The following is a 17919-nucleotide window of genomic DNA, read 5'->3' on the forward strand; positions in this document are numbered from 1 at the left end:
TTTATACAGCATTTGATACATCACATTCATGTCATAACTTTTTAAACTATTACTCAATGGTGAGTATTTTATATTACTCAATTTCCAGTTCTTTATCACCATGAAAACAGATGCTATAAATATCTCTTCATTGTAGTTATCATTGCATCAAATGACATGCACAATTTAGTTGTTTTTTGGGGTAAAAATTGCTTTCCAGAATGGTTGGACCAGTTCACAATTCCATGAATAATGCATTAATGCACCTGCTTTCCCACAGTCCCTCCATGGTTTTCCATTGTCCTTTTTTGTCACCTTAGCCAATTGGATGGGTAAGAGGTGATCGATTCACTTTAGTTGTGTTCCTCCAATTACTAATGAATTAGAGCTCTTCTTTTTAACCCTTACCATCTCTTAGAATCAATAAAGTGCATTGGTTCCAAGACAGAAGAGTGGTAAGGGCTAGATAATTAGGTTTGTGACTTGCTCAGGGTCACACAGCTAGGAAGTGTCTGAGGCCAGATTTGAACCCAGGACCTCCTCAAGGTCCTTAAGAAAGAGCATTTCTTAAATATGGCTTTTGATTACTTGTATTTCTTCTTCTGAAAATTACTGATTAATATTTTTGACCCAAAAAAGTCATGAAGGAAGGAGCACTTCAGGATAGTATCCCTTGGGCTCAGACCCCCAAGTTCAGTTCCAACTGTAGTTTTAGAATAAAAATTCTACTTTCTAAAAATAAAAAGACTACATATTTTAATAAATCTTAAAAGAAAATACCTAGATATCTTTTTTTTAAACCCTTACTTTCTGTCTTGATTCTAAGGCAGATGAGCCAATAAGGGGTAGGTAATTGGAATTAAAGGTCTTATCTATAAGATCCCTAATGGTAATAATAGGGAACAAATGTCTCATCTTCCTATATTTGAACATAACAGTTTATTCCTGATTAGTCTCTGATGATTGTTTATCCCTGTTTCCCTTTTTTTCTCTTTACTTCTTTTTTTTTAAGCCCTGACCTTCTATCTTGGAGTCAATACTGTATATTGGCTCCAAGGCAGAAGAGTGGTAAAGGCTAGGCAATGGGGGTCAAGTGACTTGCCCAGGGTCACACAGCTGGGAAGTGTCTGAGGCTAGATTTGAACCCAGGACCTCCCGTCTCTAGGCCTGACACTCAATCCACTGAGCTACTCAGCTGCCCCCTTTCTCTTTACTTCTATGTTTGAATTTTAATGTTTCTACACAGTTCGGGTCTTTTCATCATGAATGCTTAGAAGCCTTTTATTTCATTAAAGATCCATTTTTCCCCTTGCAGGATTATACTTAGTTTTGCTGGGTAATTTATTCATGGCTGTAAGCCCAGATCTCTTGCCTTCTAGAATACTGTAATCCAAACTGTTGCTTTTTAATTTTTTTTAATTAAAAAAAATGCAAACTCTCACCTTCCATCTTGGAATCAATACTGTGTATTGGTTTCAAGGCAGAAGAGTGCTAAGGGCTAGACAAACTGGGGTTAAGTGACTTGCCCAGGGTCACACAGCTGGGAAGTGTCTGAGGCCAGATTTGAACCCCCCATCTCTAGGCCTGGCTCTCCATCCACTGAGCCACCCGTCACCATCTCTGGCAGGGAATTCCAAAACTGTGCTTGTTGGGAGAAGGAAGATGCCGACCCCCGACCCCCGAGCAGGGCCGGGCCTCGTTCGTGGAGTCGGGGGAGGAAGCGTCAGAGAGGGATGCTCTCAACTCAGCAATAAGTTTATTAGAAAGCTTACAGACAGACGAACCCTGAGTAACCAGCCAAGGAATCAATTTAAAAAAACAAAGACAAAGATGAGCCCCAAACTCTCTCCCTCTCTCTCCTTCCCTAAGCCCAACATACTCTCAAAAAACTATGTTTGGCTCCAAGGAGTGCTGTCCAGTGGGGAGTCTCAAGTCATTCAGAAAGTGCTTCCTGACCCCAAGCCCCTGGCCAGGCGGGGGAGGGCGCGAGCCTGCGCTCTGATTGTTCCTGGGCTGCTTCCGGCTCCGCTGGCCGCAGAGGGCCGCTCAGTGCTCTGGCTCGAAGCGAGGCCCGAGAGGATCCGGGAGAAAGAATCCACGTACTGCTGGACAAAGGGCCTGGGCGAGAGGGCGTCCAGGGAGCACCAAAGACAGGCATCCCGCGCTCCAACTTCCCCTGGAGGCAGACGGAACCCCTTCGGAGAGGAAGCGGCCCTCCCTTTGTCTGTAGTCAGCGTCTCCTTCCAAAGAGCTCCTGGAAAGCGCCGCCCGCCCCCTGCCCGCCTTGCTTGTCCAGGGATGGATTGGAGTCAGGAACGCTCCTGCCAAGGATGGGCCGTGCTTCGGGAGCAGGAAGGCACTTTGCAAACCCCTCGTCTGTCCTCCCACGGAGCCGTGGTGGTGGGCTGCTTTCCGGGAGCTCCCGGGTCCCCGTGCAGGCAGGTGGAGCGCCACGTGCAGAGTCTAGTGACGGCGCGGCCCTTCGGCCTCCGGCGTGCTCCCCGGACCCTTCACAGCGTGGTGGACGGCAGCTTCTTCACCCGTCGCTGGGCCAAGATCGAGGACTCGATTGGCTTGAGCTGGGGGGTGGGCTTGGAACTGCTCAGGGCGGAGTAGGTGGCAGCCATGGCGCCCTGAAAGGGTGGGAGGGAGCAGGAGAAGGTGACCCCGATCCCCCGATCCATGCCCAAGCGCCAAGCGGGGACCCGCAGAAAGGAAGCGGAGCCCCCCTCCAGGGCTTCCGGTCAAGCAAGGGCCCACCATTAGATCGCTTGCCTTCTCAAGGAGTGAAGAGAGGGGAAGAATTTGGAGCTCGACATTTTAAAAAACATTTATTCCCCATGTAAGTGGGATAAATAAAATAGATTCTTTTAAACTTATTAAACATTCGATGAGCCTGGCATGGTACTAGACAGGGAGTCAAAAACACATAAAAATAGATTTAAAAAAAAGGCTAAGTTGTGAAGAAAACGCTAACCTGCCCTGTGGCGGGGCTTTCCCTGGAGGGCCGGAGAGCTAGTCGGCTTGTGGAAGGAGTTCCCCGTGCTGATCGTGCCAGCTTTGGTGCCATCCAGGCAGGGCACCGGGGGGAAGCCGGATTGAATGGGAAAATGGGTGGTAGCTTCAGCGACATCACGGGCCCAGCCCCAAAGCCCGCAGAGGCCAGGGAGCAGGCGGCGTCTGCACTTACCTTGACCAGCTGCACGTCCTGATGGGACAGCTGGCTCTGGGGCAGCTTGTCCTTCTGAGTGACCCACGGATGCTGGAGGACCTGCTTGGCAGTCAGGCGCCGGTGGGGGTCCACGTGCAGCATCTTGGACACCAGATCCTGGAGGGCAGAAGGAGGAAGACGTGGCATGAGCAGAGAAAGCCCAGAGCCCACGGCCAGGGCTGCACGCGGGACTGTCAGGGACTCGAGGCACTCAGGCTCTTTTGGGAACAAGGAATGAATGACTTGGAAACTCTCCCCATCCCAGGGGCAGCTGCTGCTGTTCAGGGCAGCCCTGGAAGGAAGTGGGGCTGGGGTGGGAGCGGGAAGAAATGGGAATTTGGGCTTCTCCCTGTGATGGGAGAGATGAGGCATTGGGAGGCTCACTTCTCCTCCTAAACACACCCTGCTACTAGCGCCTTCTGTTCTGAGGCAGCCTTCCACTGGCTCCATTGCATTTTGTATGAGCCTGATTATTTACATGTTGTTTCAACCATTAGAATGGGAGTCTTCTGAGTGAAAGGATCCGCCTTTGCCTTTCTCTGGATCTCCAGTGCTTGGTGCTATGCTTGGCACTGGTAATGCTTAATAAATGCCCTTCCTTCCTTTCTTCTTTTCCTCCTTCCTTTTTCCTTCTCTCTATCCTTTCTTCCTTCTCTCCCTTCCTTCCTTCTATTTGTCTTTCCTTTTCTCCTCTCTCTCCCCCTCTCCTCTCTTTTCTTCCTCCTCTCTCTTTCTCCCTCCCTCCCTCTCTCTCTTTCTCCCTCTGTCTCTCTCTCCCTCTCCCTCTCTCCCTCTCCCTCCCTCTCTCTCTCTCTCTCTCTCTCTCTCTCTCTGTCCTTCTCTCTCTCTCTCTCTGTCTCTCTCTTCCTCTCCTCTCTCTCTCCCTCTCTCCTCTCTCTCTCTCTCTCTCTCCCTCCCTCTCTCTCTTCCTCCCCACCCCCTCTCTCTCCCTTCCTCTCTCTCTCTCTCCCTCCCTCTCTCTCTCTCTCTCTCTCTCTCTCTCTCCCTCCCTCTCTCTCTCTCCCTCCCCCCTCTCCCTTTCTCCCTCTGTCTCTCTCTCTTCTCCTCTCCTCTCTCTCTGTCTCTCTCTTTCCCCCCCTCCTCTCTCTCTTTCTCCCTCTCTCATGTCTCTCTCTCTCCCTCTTCTTTCTCCCTCTTCCCCTACCTTCCATCTTAGAATCAATACTATGTATTGATTCCAAGGTAGAAGACAGGTAAGGACTAGGCAATGAGGGTTAGAAAACACCTACCTAGGGCACTGAAAGTATAAGTGACTTGCCCAGGGTCTCATATCTAGGGAGTACCTGAGGTTCTATTTGAACCCAGGTCCCCCCCATCTCTCTCAATCTACTGAGCCACCCAGCTGCCCTCAATGAACACTTTTCAACTGATAACCCATGGCTTGGTGCCTTTCCTCCTCCATACGGGATTGCTGCTTAGTGCCCCACAGCTTACCTTGGCTGTCTCTGAAATTGTATCCCAGTTTCCACCACTGAGAGTGAATTTTCCTCCTCCGATCCGGGTCAGGATCTCCTCTGGGGTATCACTGGGGCCATTTGCAAAGGGAGTGTATCTGGGGGGGAAAAGCCAGCACAATTCTCATCCTCCTGTGCCTTGTTTCTGTCTAGAACAGGAGATCCTAAGACCCTTGTGGTCTGGGCAGAGAAGGCCCCTGAACCTGGAGGCCAGCCCTGCTGGGATGAGCTGGCAGGTGGATCTGGCTCCCAGAGGCTGGGGCAGAGCTGAGGGGTGGCTCAAGGCAGGAGGGGAGGATATGGATGTCCAGAGAAGCGGGGAGGGAAGAGTCACTGCCTGACAGTCCAGAGACAGCAGCTTTGGGCATCAGCTAGAGGAGGAGGCGGCAAAGAAGGCAGCACACACACTCTGAGAAGGGAAAAGCATGATCATATGGATCACAGCTGGGCAGCCACCTGCAGCTTAGTCTTAAAGACCCTCCCCGGGTATTGAAAATATAAGTGACTTCCCCAGGGTCACCCAGCCAGTCTGGTCAGAGGCAGGGGTGTGGGTACAGGTATCACTTTTTAAAACTTTTACCATCTGTCTTAGAATTGATACTGAGTAGATCCTACATATCATTTCCAAGGCAGAAGAGCAGTAAGGGCGAGGCAACTGAGGTTAAGTGACTTGCCCAGGGTCCCACAGCTAAGACCGGTCTGAGGCCGGATTTGAACCCAGCACCTCCCATCTCCAGGTCTGGCTCTCAATCCCTGGTGCCACCTAGCACCCCCTAGGGAGGAATCTTGAGAATAATCTCATTAGAGGGGAGGGGGCAGGTTTTGAGGATGAAAGAACTTGCCTTCCCTCCCACCTCCCTTATAGTCATTTTGTATATATTGTGTCCCTCATGTACATATGTTTACGCACACACACATAATCCCCAAAGTCTGAGGGCAATTTTAAGCTTAATATTTACATTTATAGCATAGCTAGTAAGGCTTAATATTTACATATGATATATACATATAGAGTATATACTATTAAATCTTAATATCTCTATGTAGTATAAGCTATTAAAAGCTTAATATTTATATGATATATACACATATGATCTATATTATTAAACCTTAATATCTATATACAGTATAAGCTATTCAAGCTATATATATATAATCATATTATTGAAGCATAATATTTACATATGATAACTACATATATAGTATATGCTATTAAAACACTTAAGCTATTAAAATTTACAACTGCCCTCAGACTTTGGGGACAGTGTGTGTGTGTTTACACATACACTTGTATCTAAACATTTGGACCTAAGTTCCTCAGGGCATGTTGGGTATCCCCTTTGTCTTCGATCCCTGGCTCTTAGCAGAGTGTCCGGTATACAGTAGGAGTTTAATAAATGCTGGTGGACCAAGGCTCGGGCTCCCTCCCCCACATCTCCGGGGGCCTGGGCTGAAGCAGCAGCGTCTCCCTGAAGGCTGAGACACAAGTCTACAGCGAGAGAACGGAGGCGAGCGGAGGGCAGGCTGGGCTTGGCGTGGACCGGGCATCACGCCGCGGCTTTGGGGGGTCGTTTGGGGGAAGTGGGCTGGGAGGAGATGCTGGGCCCCTCGGGGTGGTGGGAGGGAATCCAGGGGAAGGCGCTCACCCAGCCAGCATGGTGTAGAGGAGGATGCCCAGGCTCCAGATGTCGCAGCCTTCGTCGTACCCCTGGCGCCTTAGGACCTGAGCGAGAAGTCAGGTTCGTAAGTGATTCCTGATGATATACACATGTGTGTGTGTGACGCTGGGCAAACCCCGGGGGCCTCCGTTTGCTCATGTGTAAAAATGAGCCGGAGAAGGCAATGGCCAACCCCTCCAGGATCTTTACCAAGAAAACTTCAAATGGGGTCCCAGAGAATTGGACACACTAAAACCGACTGGACCGCACATTCTACAGATGAGAAAACAGTCCAGTTCCATTCAATTTTAAGTGCCGTGCCAGGTCCCGGGGTACAAAGATAAAGTTTAAGCGGTCCCCGCTTTTGAAGGGCAAACAGTGACTCGGAAAATGAAGGCCGGGTGCTTCCGCAGAACGTATCTTCCGGCTTAATAAAAACACCCATTTGAAAGAAACAAGAAGCAAATGCACCCTGTATCCAGAGTCATTTCCTGGGTAGGCACCGGTTTACTATGGAGAGTTCCAGAGGAAGGGACAAAAAGGGGGGCAGAGGCCAGCCTCACCTCGAACCCAGGACTCAAGGCCTCCCCTCCTGGTGGGTAACCCCCAGGGCAGGAGGGAAGGGAAGGGACTCTGCTCACCTCTGGGGCCACAAAGTTAGCAGTATAGCAGGGCGTCATGAGGAGCCCATTCTCTGCTCGAAGCTGCTTGGCAAAGCCGAAGTCACAGATTCGGATGCTTTCGGGGTTCCCGGACTCGTCCACATACAGGATGTTGCTGGGTTTCAGGTCTCTGTGCACCACCTGGGGGACACAGGAGGACCCTGAGGTCAGCCTCTGGATAGCTGGGACAGGGGAAAGAGACAAAGCATCCAGGGGCCAGCTATTTGGGGGGCGGAAAAAAGTGCAGTCTGAGAAAGGGGGGGCACCCAGTAAATATCTGGTAACAGAGAAGTAGGGACATAGGAGAGAGACCCAGAGAGATGAGCCCCAAAGCCATTAAACTGTAGATCCTGCCCCCCCCCACTCAGACCACTGGGCCCCGAAAGAGATCAGAGAAAAAGCCAAAGGATCCATATGTTCAAAAGTCTTTATAGCAGCTCTTTTTGTGGTAGCAAAGAATTGGGAACTGAGGGGAGGCTCGCCAATGGGGGAATGGCTGAACAAGCTTTGGGAGAATACTACTGAGCTGTAAGAAATGATGAAGGGGAGGGGGAAGGCTCAGTGGATTGAGAGCCAGGCCTAGAGGTGGGAGGTCCTGGGTTCCAATTCTTTTTTCTTCTTTAACCCTTACCTTCTGCCTTAGAATCAATACTATGTATTGGTTCCAAGACAGAAGAGTGGAAAGAGCTAGACAATGGGGGTTAAATGACTGGTCCAGGGCCACATAGCTAAGAAGTGGGGAAAAAAAGGGGGAAAAAAGATGATGAAGGGGGATGGTTTTGGAAAAATCTGGTACTCTCTTGCCTTGGAACCAATATTCAACACTGCTTCTTAGATGGAAGGTAAGAATTTTTATAATTTAAAAAAAAGAATTCACGATGAAACAGAGTTGATACTCAGTACAGATCGAAGTATATTTTCTTCTACTATTTTTCTTTTTCTTTTTTTTTTGGCAGGGTAATCTGGCTAATGTAGACTTTTTTACGTATCTTTACATATTTGTAATGGACTTTTATTTTTCTTGTCTTCTCAATGAGTGAGGGAGGGGCAGAAGGAGAAAATTTGAACCTGAAAATAAAATGGAATTTTTAAAAAAGCAACCTCAGCAGATCCTTTTCCCTTTCTAAACTGGCAAACTGGTTTTCCTAAAACAGATCTGATCACATTACTCCACTCTCAAGTATCTTCCATTGCTCCCTATTACCTCTGGGGTGACATGGAATCCTCTGCCTGGCATTTAACGTCTTCCCCAACCTGGGACTCATCTACCTTTGCAGTCTCCATTTCTGCTACACACAGCCTGGATGATCATGGGCAGACTCTGGGTTATAGTTTCCCATTTAAAGGACAGGTCTCTAAGGTCTCAATTCTCAACTTGAAATTCTATGATCCTAGAACCATACCTGATGATTGCCTGGATCAAAGGAAAGCACCACCAGCCTCCTTTAGCAAGAATAAACCTGGGCATCTGTGGAGCTAGTGGGGACTACCGCCAAGGACCATTTTTATATCTCCTTTGAGAAGGGGGAAACATAATAGATGAGGAGGGGAAAGAGAGGCAAATCTGAAGAAGTGTCTACTTGAAGATGAATAGGGACTCATCAAATTACAGCATATCAGAGGTCATTTAGCCTGTCCTCTTCAAGGAAGGAAGGGAGGGAAGGAAGAAGGAAGGAAGAAGAAAAGAAGACAGGAAGGAAAGGAAGGAAGGCAGGAAGGAAAGACGAAAGGAAGGGAGGGAGTGAAGGGAGGGAGGGAGGGAGGAAGGAAGGAAGGAGGGAGAGGAAGAAGGAAGGAAGGAAGGAAAGAAGGGCAGGAAGGAAAGAAGGAAGAAGGAAGAAAAGAAGGCAGGAAGGAAAGGAGGGCAGGAAGGAAAGAAGGAAGGAAGGGAGGGAGGGAGGAAGGAAAGAGGGAGGGAAGGAGGGAACGAAGGAAAGAGGGAGGGAAAGAGGAAGGGAGTGAGGAGGGAAGGGAGGGAGGGAGGGAGGATGGGTTATACTCAGGTGCCACTACTCTGTGCTTGGCCCTGTGCTAAGTACTTTACAATTAGTATCTCATTTGATCTTGATGATAACCTTGGATGTAAGTGTTATTATCATCCCCATTTTATAGATGAAGAAACTGAGGCAAACAGAAGTGAAGTGACTTGTTGAGATTCACATAGCTGGGAAGCATTTGAGGCTCAATTTGGTCTCAGGTCTTTCTGACTCAAGAGTCCAGTGTTCCATCCACTGAGCTGTTTCCAGACAGAGAGACAGAGACACCCCTGCCTCCTGAGGCAGTCGATGCTCCTTTGGGAAAGTACAGCCATTAAAAAAGTGTCCTCATCCAAGCCCCAAATCTGCGAGTTCTATGTTGCTGCTTCTCCCTGTGCCCTCTGGGGTGAAGGAAAGCAAGCTTTCCCCAAACAAAGCTAACCACTTGGTCTGGGATCTGAGGACTGATCTTGACTATCCAGCCTTATCTCTTATTGCTTTCTTTTACTTCCTTCTTTTTGTTTTTAAACCCTCACCTTCCATCTTGGAGTCTACTATGTATTGGTTTCAAGGCAGAAGAGTGAGAAAGGCTAAGCAAGGGGGTCAAGTGACTTGCCCAGGGTCACACAGCTATGATGTATGAAGCCAGATTTGAATCCAGGACCTCCTGGCTCTTGCTTTCAATCCACAGAGCCACCCAGCTGCTCCTCTTATTGCTTTCTTAACATAGAACAAATTCTTTCCAACAAAATAGCCTTTCAGATACTTGAGGATCAGGATCAGCCTGAGTGTCCTGTGCTCCCAGTTCCTTCAACCAGTTGTGATCCCAATCTCCAGCCCCCTCGATCTGCTTAACGGTTCCCCCTCCTCTGGCTCATTTAAGCTGGTCAGCATTCTCTCTAAAATGTAGCACTCAAATAGTTTTAAAAAGTAATTTCTATATAGAATTGAAAAAGTAATAAAAGGAATGAGATAAAAGATATCAATAAAAGAATAAATAAATAAGTAAAAATAAAATAAAATTAAGTGTTCAGAGCTGAGTACAGAATACTCACCAGATATGGTGTGACTAGAGCTCTGGACACTGACTCTTCTTTTTTTTTTTTATTAAATAATTTATTTTTAAAAAACCCTGACCTTCCATCTTGGAGTCAATACTGTGTATTGGCTCCAAGGCAGAGGGGTGGTCAGGGCTAGACAAGTGACTTGCCCAGGGTCACACAGCTGGGAAGTGTCTGAGGTCAGATTTGAACCTAGGACTTCCCGTCTCTAGGCCTGACTCTCCATCCACTGAGCTACCCAGCTGCCCTCCACTGACTCTTCTTAATAGAGCCTAAGAGTGGGTTAGATTTTTTTTTTAAACTACCATCTCACCCATATTAAGCTTACAAACACCTTGGAACTCCAGATCGTCTAGCTTCCCTCAACCTGCACTTGTATTAACTTCAGTGTAGAAGCAGATTTCACCTTGTAGGGTCAGGCCAGAGAGGATTCTGGGAAATTTGGCACCTGGTTTCCATCCCTGGTTCTGCCGATTACCCCGGTGATTTCAGACAAGTCTCTTTAGTTTTCCAGGCTTCAGTTCCTTCCTTTTGTAAAATGAGGGGGCGGCAGATAGTGGCCCTCTAGATCTCTAACGATCCCTTTCAGCTCTAAATCCTAATAGCCGCGGGTTCCAGGCTACAGAGATCGTTCTGGATCTCCATTTTTGTGGGCCGTTTTGGAAAGACAGGAGCTGGCGGTGTCTGAATCAAGTCTAAGAGGGCTCTCCCAGCCTGGAGGTGCCCTTCCTGAGAGGAGCCCTTTGACTCCCATGCTGATGCTCTGACATTCACAAAAGGTCTCTGCGGTTCACTCATCTTACTCAAGTCTGACTCTTCGTGACCCCGTTTGGGGTTTTCTCGGCAGAGTGGTTTGCCATTTCCTTCTCCTGCTCATTTTATAGATGAGACACTGGGGCAGCTAAGACTAAGTGACCTGACCACCGTCACATAGCTAGGAAGTGTCTGAGGCCAGATCTGAACTCGGGAGGTCGAGTCCTCCTGCCTGCAGGCTGGGTGCTGCGTCCACTGAGCCACGAGCGGCCCTTGGTCTCCACGGCCTGCTTGAAAGCTCAGGCCTCTTCTCCAAGCTTTCCTTACCTTCTGTTTTAGAATCAATATTGTGTATTGGTTCCAAGGCAGAAGAGTGGTAAAGGCTAGGCAATGGGGGTCAAGTGACTTGCCTAGGAAGTGTCTGAGGTCAGTTTTGAACCCAGGACTTCCCATTTCTAGGCCTGATTGTCCATCCACAGAGCTACCCAGCTGCCCCCTGAGTGCTGCATTTTAGAGAGATTGCTGACCAGCTTAAACGAGCCAGAGGAGGGGGAGTCTTTAAGGGGGGCGAGGGGGGCTGGAGGTTGGGAATCACAGCTGGTTGAAGGAACTAGGATTGGAGCTGCAGAGAGAGCACAGGAACTCTAGATGTCTGGGTCATGCTCTTGGTGAGTATTTGACCCAATCCACAGGTCCTTCAAATCTGGCCCTGCCTCTTCCCCTGGCATCTGGCAGCCTCCCTTCTAATAGCTGCCTCCAATTCCCTCCTAAAGAGAAAGATCAGTCCAGGGACTCAACACACCACTGGGATCACCATCACCCCTCCTGCTTAGAAACCTTCAATGGCTCCCCACTACCAGCAGAGAGGGATAACGGTAAAGGGAAAAGCATGCTATATCAGGAGTCGAGGAAATGAGGGCAATTCTGGTTCTGCCATTTACTAGCTGTGTGACCTTGGACAAGTCATTTAACTTCCTAGACCTCAGTTTTCTTATCTGTAAAAGGTGGGTGTTGGTCTAAAACAGTCTTTAAGGTGCCTTCTAACTTTAAACCTGTAAACTATGAATGATGTCAAAGTGACACTTAAGGGAATTCTTAATCCCTTGCTCTAATTTAACTGCTGGTTCAGTGGACAGAGAGCCAGACCCAAAGAGAAGAGGTTCTGTTACCATGGAGACCAGCCCACCGTGAAAGGAAATAGAAACTGCTCTCTGAGAGGAAGTGATGTAAGAATGATAGTTGGATAGTGAGAGATAAAGGCAAGCCTGTGGGCTGCTAGCTGTCCCTTGTTTAGTGAGTTAGTATATACCTACATACATACAAAAATAGTGTGTAGGTTCAGCCTGGCTAGCTAGGCACAAGACTTATTAGTGAGACTCTCTCAAAATGACAGTTTTTAGGTAGTTTAGAGGTTGATATAAGATTTAGGTAGTTTTTAGGTAGTACTAGGATAGATAGTTCAATCTCTTTCTTTCCTGTCTTTCTGTCTTTACTATCTTTTCTCAATTAAAACAAAAATTTGTTAAACCGTTTTCCTATCTTTGTCAAGCTCCTAATTTTAACCCCTACAGGACCCTATTCTGAGGTACCCTCTCGCTCTGACTACTCCCATGTTCCCCCACCTTGCCCCATCTCTTGTATTTAAATTCATCCCACCCATAGAATCTAGGGCTGGAAAGAGCTTAAGAAAATCCTCTCCCCTCCATGATACAAATGAAATTGAGCTGAAAGCCGGACCTAGAGATGAGAAGTCCTGGGTTCAAACAGGCCTCAGATACTTCCTAGCTGTTTGACCCTGGGCAAGTCACTTAACCCCCATTACCTAGCCTTTCTCACTTTTCTGCCTTGGAACCAATAAACAGTATTGATTCTAAGACTGAAGGTCAGGGTTTAAATGGAAGGGAGAGAGGGAAGAAGGGAGGAAGGAAGAAAAGGAAGGGAGGAAGGAAGGAAGGAAGGAAGGAAAAGAAGGAGGAAAAGAGGAAGGGAGGAAGGAAGGAAGGAAGGAAAGGAGGAAGGGAGGAAGGAAGGAAGGAAGGAAGAAAGGAAGGAAGGAAGGAAGGAAGGAAGGAAGGAAGGAACGAAGGAAGGAAGGAAGGAAGGAAGGAAGGAAGGAAGGAAGGAAGGAAGGAAGGAAGGAAGGAAGGAAGGAAGGAAAGAAGGAAGGAAGGAAGGAATGAAGGAACGAAGGAAGGAAGGAAGGAAGGAAGGAAGGAAGGAAGGAAGGAAGGAAGGAAGGAAGGAAGGAAGGAAGGAAGGAAGGAAGGAAGGAAGGAAGGAAAGGAGGAAGGGAGGAAGGAAGTGTTAACTAACCCCTTGGGAGTGCAGGTACTCCATGGTCCGGCAGATGGTGTGTAGCACGGAGCTTGCCTCACGCTCCGAGAAGAACTTCTGCCGAAGGATCTTGTCCAGGAGCTCCCCACCCCGCATCAGCTCGGTCACCAGGTACACATATTTGCCATCGTCATACACCTGAGGGAAGGAAGAGGAAGACATATGGCTACTCTCAGGTTGGTGGGAAGACAAGCCGGTCCCTGAAGGTGCACAGAGCAAAGGATCATGGGACTCACGCCAGAACTCTGAGGTCATTGAGGAAACTGACACCCAGGGAAGGACCACAACTGAAGGGCTTGCCTGGCTGAGGTGTGAATGACTTGAGTCCCCAGACACACAGGATTTCAGGTTTAGAGCTGGGAGACCATCTAGTCTAACTCCTTTTTAATTAATTAACTTTTTTTAAGAAAGGGGGAAACTGAGCCCCGGGGAAGTGAACACTTCTTTGTTCTTTGTTGTGTGACCCTCACTCTTCTCCATGTTTGGGTAATGTGGGATAGCCCCAGCTCTGAAGGCAGCTGATCCAGGTTCCACTCCCCACTTCAAAGCCTTTTATTATTGATTTGACTTTAAGCAAGTTATCTAACTATTCTGGGCCTCCGTTTCTCCCATAAAATGAGTGACTTGAGATTGAGAGTGCATTGAGAGCCAGGCATACAGATGCGAGGTCCTGGGTTCCAACCTAGCCTCAGATACTTCCTAGCTATGTGAGCCTGGGTAAGTCACTTAACCCTGTTTGCCTAGCCCTGGCCCTGGCCTTAGAGTTATCAACTAGGACAGAAAGTAAGGAGAGAGCCAGCCAGCCAGCCAATACTGACTGGCCTACAATGGTGGAGGGAAGCTCCTCAGCTAGGAATTCCCATGACCAGTGAGAGCCAATCCCAGCCTCTACCCTGTCAATAAAAATCAGATGAATTCTTTTTAATTGACAGGCTGAAGAGGTTGTACGGTTGTATTCTTAGACCCAACAATGGTGTAAGCTCATTTAGGGGAGGGCCAAGGGATGGGGTTGTTGTTTCATTTTGGTCTTTGAACCTCTGGTACCTCCAGTCCATTAAAAAATGATTGAGGGGGAAGCTGGATAGCTCGGTGGATTGAGAGCCAGGCCTAGAAATGGGAGGTCCTGGATTCAAATCTAGCCTCAGATACCCCCATTGCCTAGCCCTTACCACTCTTCTGCCTTGGAACCCATACACAGTATTGACTCCAAGATGGAAGGTAAGGGTTTAAACAAAAAAATGATTGAACAGGGGCAGCTATGGATAGAGAGCCAAGCCTAGAGTCCTGGGTTCAAATATCTGGGCAAATCATTTCACCCTGTTTACCTCAGTTTCCTCATCTTTCAATTGAGCTGGAAATGGCAAACCACTCCAGTAACTTTGCCAAGAAAACTCCCAATGGGGTCATGAAGCATCAGGCATGACTGAATGAATGACTAAACACAACATTAGGAACGGAAAGAGGTAGATTTAGATAACAGATGGATGTTGGGCATACATAAGGATCCATTGCCATTATGCCTTTCACCCTGTTCAAAGGCAGGCCACGTAACCCTGTGGGGAAAGGGCCCAAGGCTGGTAGCCTGGTGACCTGGGTTCATACGTCAGGTCTACTTTTCATCACTGAGACTGTTTAACTATGGACATATCACTGCCTCTTAGGGCCTCAATTTCCTCATCTGTAAAATGGAGACCATGACTTAAAGAGAAATCTTTACCAAATCAAGCCAATGCAGGAAGTGGGGTCCTGCTGCAGCTCTGCCCCTGCCCACAGGTACCCACCCCTCCCTGCTCTGGGGTCTCTTTTCCCCCAGTTTGTCGCTTCCTTCCCTTACTACTTACATCTTTCAGGGTGATGATATTGGGGTGTTGGCCATAGCGAAGAAGGATCTCTATCTCCTCTGTGGGGTCCCTCTTGCTCTTGTCGATGACCTGGGGACAAAGAAAGAGGGGAGAATGGGAGGAGATGGGGATGGAAGACAGGCTACTAGGAGAGGTGTGATGGGGGAGGAGAGGGTCAAAGATACAAGTTCATGTGGACCCTGGGGTGCTGAGCCTGCACCTCAGGGGATGGCGCTTTTTTATAATTTATTTATTTATCTGACCAATTACATGTAATAAATTTCCACATAAGTTTTCTGAAGTTTTATGATGCAAATTATCTCCCTCCCTCCCTCCCTTCCCCCATTCCAGAGCTGGCAAAGCAATTCAAACTGTGTTATACATGTAAACTGGCGCTTTTAATGGAGGAGCCAATCCCAGGGCTAACGAACAAAGTCCTTGGTCCCAGCCCCTGGCCCTTTGCCCATGGCTGTACTCATCCTGGGCTGGGTAACCCCAGCCCAGGGAGATTGGGAGAAGGGGGAGCCCCACCTTGACTGCATACTCCATGTTGGTGGCCTTGTGGATACAGCGCCTACACACGGAGTAGGAGCCAACTCCAATGGTTTCCTTCACTACGTAGCCATCACTGAAAACCAAACTCTTCCCGTGAAGTTGCTGGGGGACATGGAGGAGAGAAGGAAAAAGTTTCAGGAAGTGGTCCCCCCAGTCTTTCCCCCTCGATGCTCATCCTACAGGGCAGGAAGGAGAAGGGAGAGCAAGGAGGGCTCTCTAGTGTCAATGGTCCCAGGGATTCCTATTCAAGAACATGGAAACATCCCCAGGGAAGAAAGTGCTAAGTTAGGCTCTAAGTGTTCAAGGCAGGTGCCAAAAGGTAGGAGCTGCCATCAGCATGGTGCCTTCTCATCTAGGGGTGACTGCTAGCCAAGGGAATGTTACAGCAGAAAGTCCAATGAACCAGGAGTCATGGGATTGGGTTTTGGTCCTACTTCTACTACTCACTCCCTGGGTGACCTCAGTTTCCTCACCTGTCAAATGGGGAAAATAATCCTTACCCTGTCTACCTCAGAGGAATTGTGAGCCTCTGAGTGACTAAAATAGGTATGACGTGACTGAATAATACAAGGTCCGATAGAGATATGATTGAATAATGAGTAAAATCTGGATAGATTTTACTCAGAACAAAGGAAGAATTCTGGGAAAATCCAATCTATTTGGTTACTGATTTCATTCTGACCTTTAAGCCACATTTCATTTGTCTCTGAGTTAAGTTGAGACATTCAGTTCTTCTGCTATCACTGTTCTATTCTTGCCTCAAGGAAATTGCTATCCTTGAAGGATGCAGGTGGACGCCAGGGAATCTGGTCCATTCTTGCTAACCTGTCCTTGTAGGTGGATGCAAACAATGAACATTTCTTAGCACCAGAATGGAAAGAGGACTTGTTACTGGCTGCCCCATTTCCAATTTCCAGCCTATCACATTATTCCTCATGTCTATGATGCTACAAGCTTTTATAATCAACTGTACAATTTCCCCTATCTTTGAGGCTGCCTTCTAATATGGACGGGCCTCCTTTGGGATTGTCAAAGAGAGCTGTCCCCTTCATTTGGGGTCTTAGATGTTTTGAGGGGGCTAAGTCAATAAATAAGAGATTTATTGGTAAATCTGCCTTTGTCAACAAATTGATCATGCATGGAACTCCGTGCCTCAGTTTATCTTTGATTTCATTCATAACAGTTAAGAACTAACTCTTGACAGGGTCTAAAAGTGGAATGGGCTGCCTCTGTGGAGGTAGTGAGTTCTCCCCCAGTGGTGGTATTTAAGCAACGACTGGTTGACCATTTGTTGGGTCTCTTGTTTACTGTGATTTTGTTAGTACGTGGAATTCTGAGAGGAGGAAACTCCTTTGGCATCTTCTCCATGACTTGTTTTTCCCCTTAAACCTTTAATAGTTTAATAACAACTCTAAGACAGAAGAGGGGTAATGGGTAGGTGATCGGGGTTAAGTGCCTTGCCCAAGGTCATACAGCTAGGAACTGTCTAAGGCCAGGTCTTCCTGATTCCAGGCCAGACATTCTGTCCATTGAGTCACCTAGCTGCCCCATCTTCTCTGTGACTTGCCCAAAGTCACACAACCAATAGATGTCAGAAATGGGCCTTGAATGCAGGTTGCCCAACCCCAAGGCCAGTTCTTCAGGCCCAACATCTCTCCTGTTCAGGTATGCATTGTACCACTTGACAACCTCTCAGGTGTCTTCCAGATACCTGCCCTAGAAGTGATGGTGCTCACCTGGGGAGGCCCTGATGCCTCTTACATTCTAGGTGGGCCCCCTAGCAAAGAGGTCTGGCTTTGCTCTGGCCCAACCACCCTGGGGACCAGGACCAAGCAGCTGCTCCCATCCAGCCCTGGTCTTTAGAGACCAAGTGCAAAGATTCCATCTTTCCCATACCTGGACCACCGAGTGCAGTGGCGCCTGTGGGGCCCGGACCTTGCCATCATCTTCCATCAAGCCAGTAGCCACGAAGCTGAAGCCTCGGAAGAGCTGGTGGGCCCCAGCACTGGGGGGAATGCCTGGGGAGTCTGAGAAAGAAGGGAATGCTCAACACCCCAACACCCAACGCTACAGACTGGAGGCCAGATGCTTCTTCTCCTCTCCTCTGTGGGACCAAACTGCATAGACCCCCGGGCCCAGAGAGGTAACACAGAATCACAGAAGAGAGGAATTAAGCCCCAGTTTTACCATTTATGAGCTATGTGACCCTGGACAAGTTATATAACATCTCTAAGTGTGTTTCTTTAAAACTAGAAAATGGGGATAATATTTGTCAGAAGATAATTGTGAGGATTAAATGAATGTGAAGAAAATGCTTTGTACCTGAAAAGCCTCACGGATTCTGCCCTTCCTACTAGCATAGAACAACCCCAACCAAGGTGCAGACCTGAGGCTGGGGAACTGTGACTTTGGAA

The 17919-nt window shown here is 48.1% G+C and overlaps 1 protein-coding gene across 4 annotated transcripts in view; it reads right to left on the reverse strand.

The window, feature by feature from the left end:
• Positions 1–1718: 1718 nt before the first annotated feature.
• The window catches only part of RPS6KA1 (ribosomal protein S6 kinase A1), a 63807-nt gene continuing 47606 nt past the window's right edge, over positions 1719–17919 (reverse strand). For 3 of the 4 annotated variants that reach the window (XM_056795479.1, XM_056795478.1, XM_056795476.1), the window contains 9 exons: positions 17402–17532; positions 15482–15607; positions 14951–15040; positions 13089–13247; positions 6965–7126; positions 6312–6388; positions 4646–4763; positions 3170–3307; positions 1719–2612 (listed from right to left, as the gene is read on the reverse strand). In XM_056795479.1, coding sequence (XP_056651457.1) covers positions 2490–2612; positions 3170–3307; positions 4646–4763; positions 6312–6388; positions 6965–7126; positions 13089–13247; positions 14951–15040; positions 15482–15607; positions 17402–17532 — 1124 coding nt within the window. In that variant the 3' untranslated portion in view covers positions 1719–2489. Of the gene's footprint in view, positions 3308–4645; positions 4764–6311; positions 6389–6964; positions 7127–13088; positions 13248–14950; positions 15041–15481; positions 15608–17401; positions 17533–17919 lie in introns of all 4 variants that reach the window. The other variant, XM_056795477.1, reaches the window with a different exon arrangement.

This window comes from Monodelphis domestica, chromosome 4 (assembly GCF_027887165.1).
Source record: "Monodelphis domestica isolate mMonDom1 chromosome 4, mMonDom1.pri, whole genome shotgun sequence".
NCBI classification, from domain to species: domain Eukaryota; kingdom Metazoa; phylum Chordata; class Mammalia; order Didelphimorphia; family Didelphidae; genus Monodelphis; species Monodelphis domestica.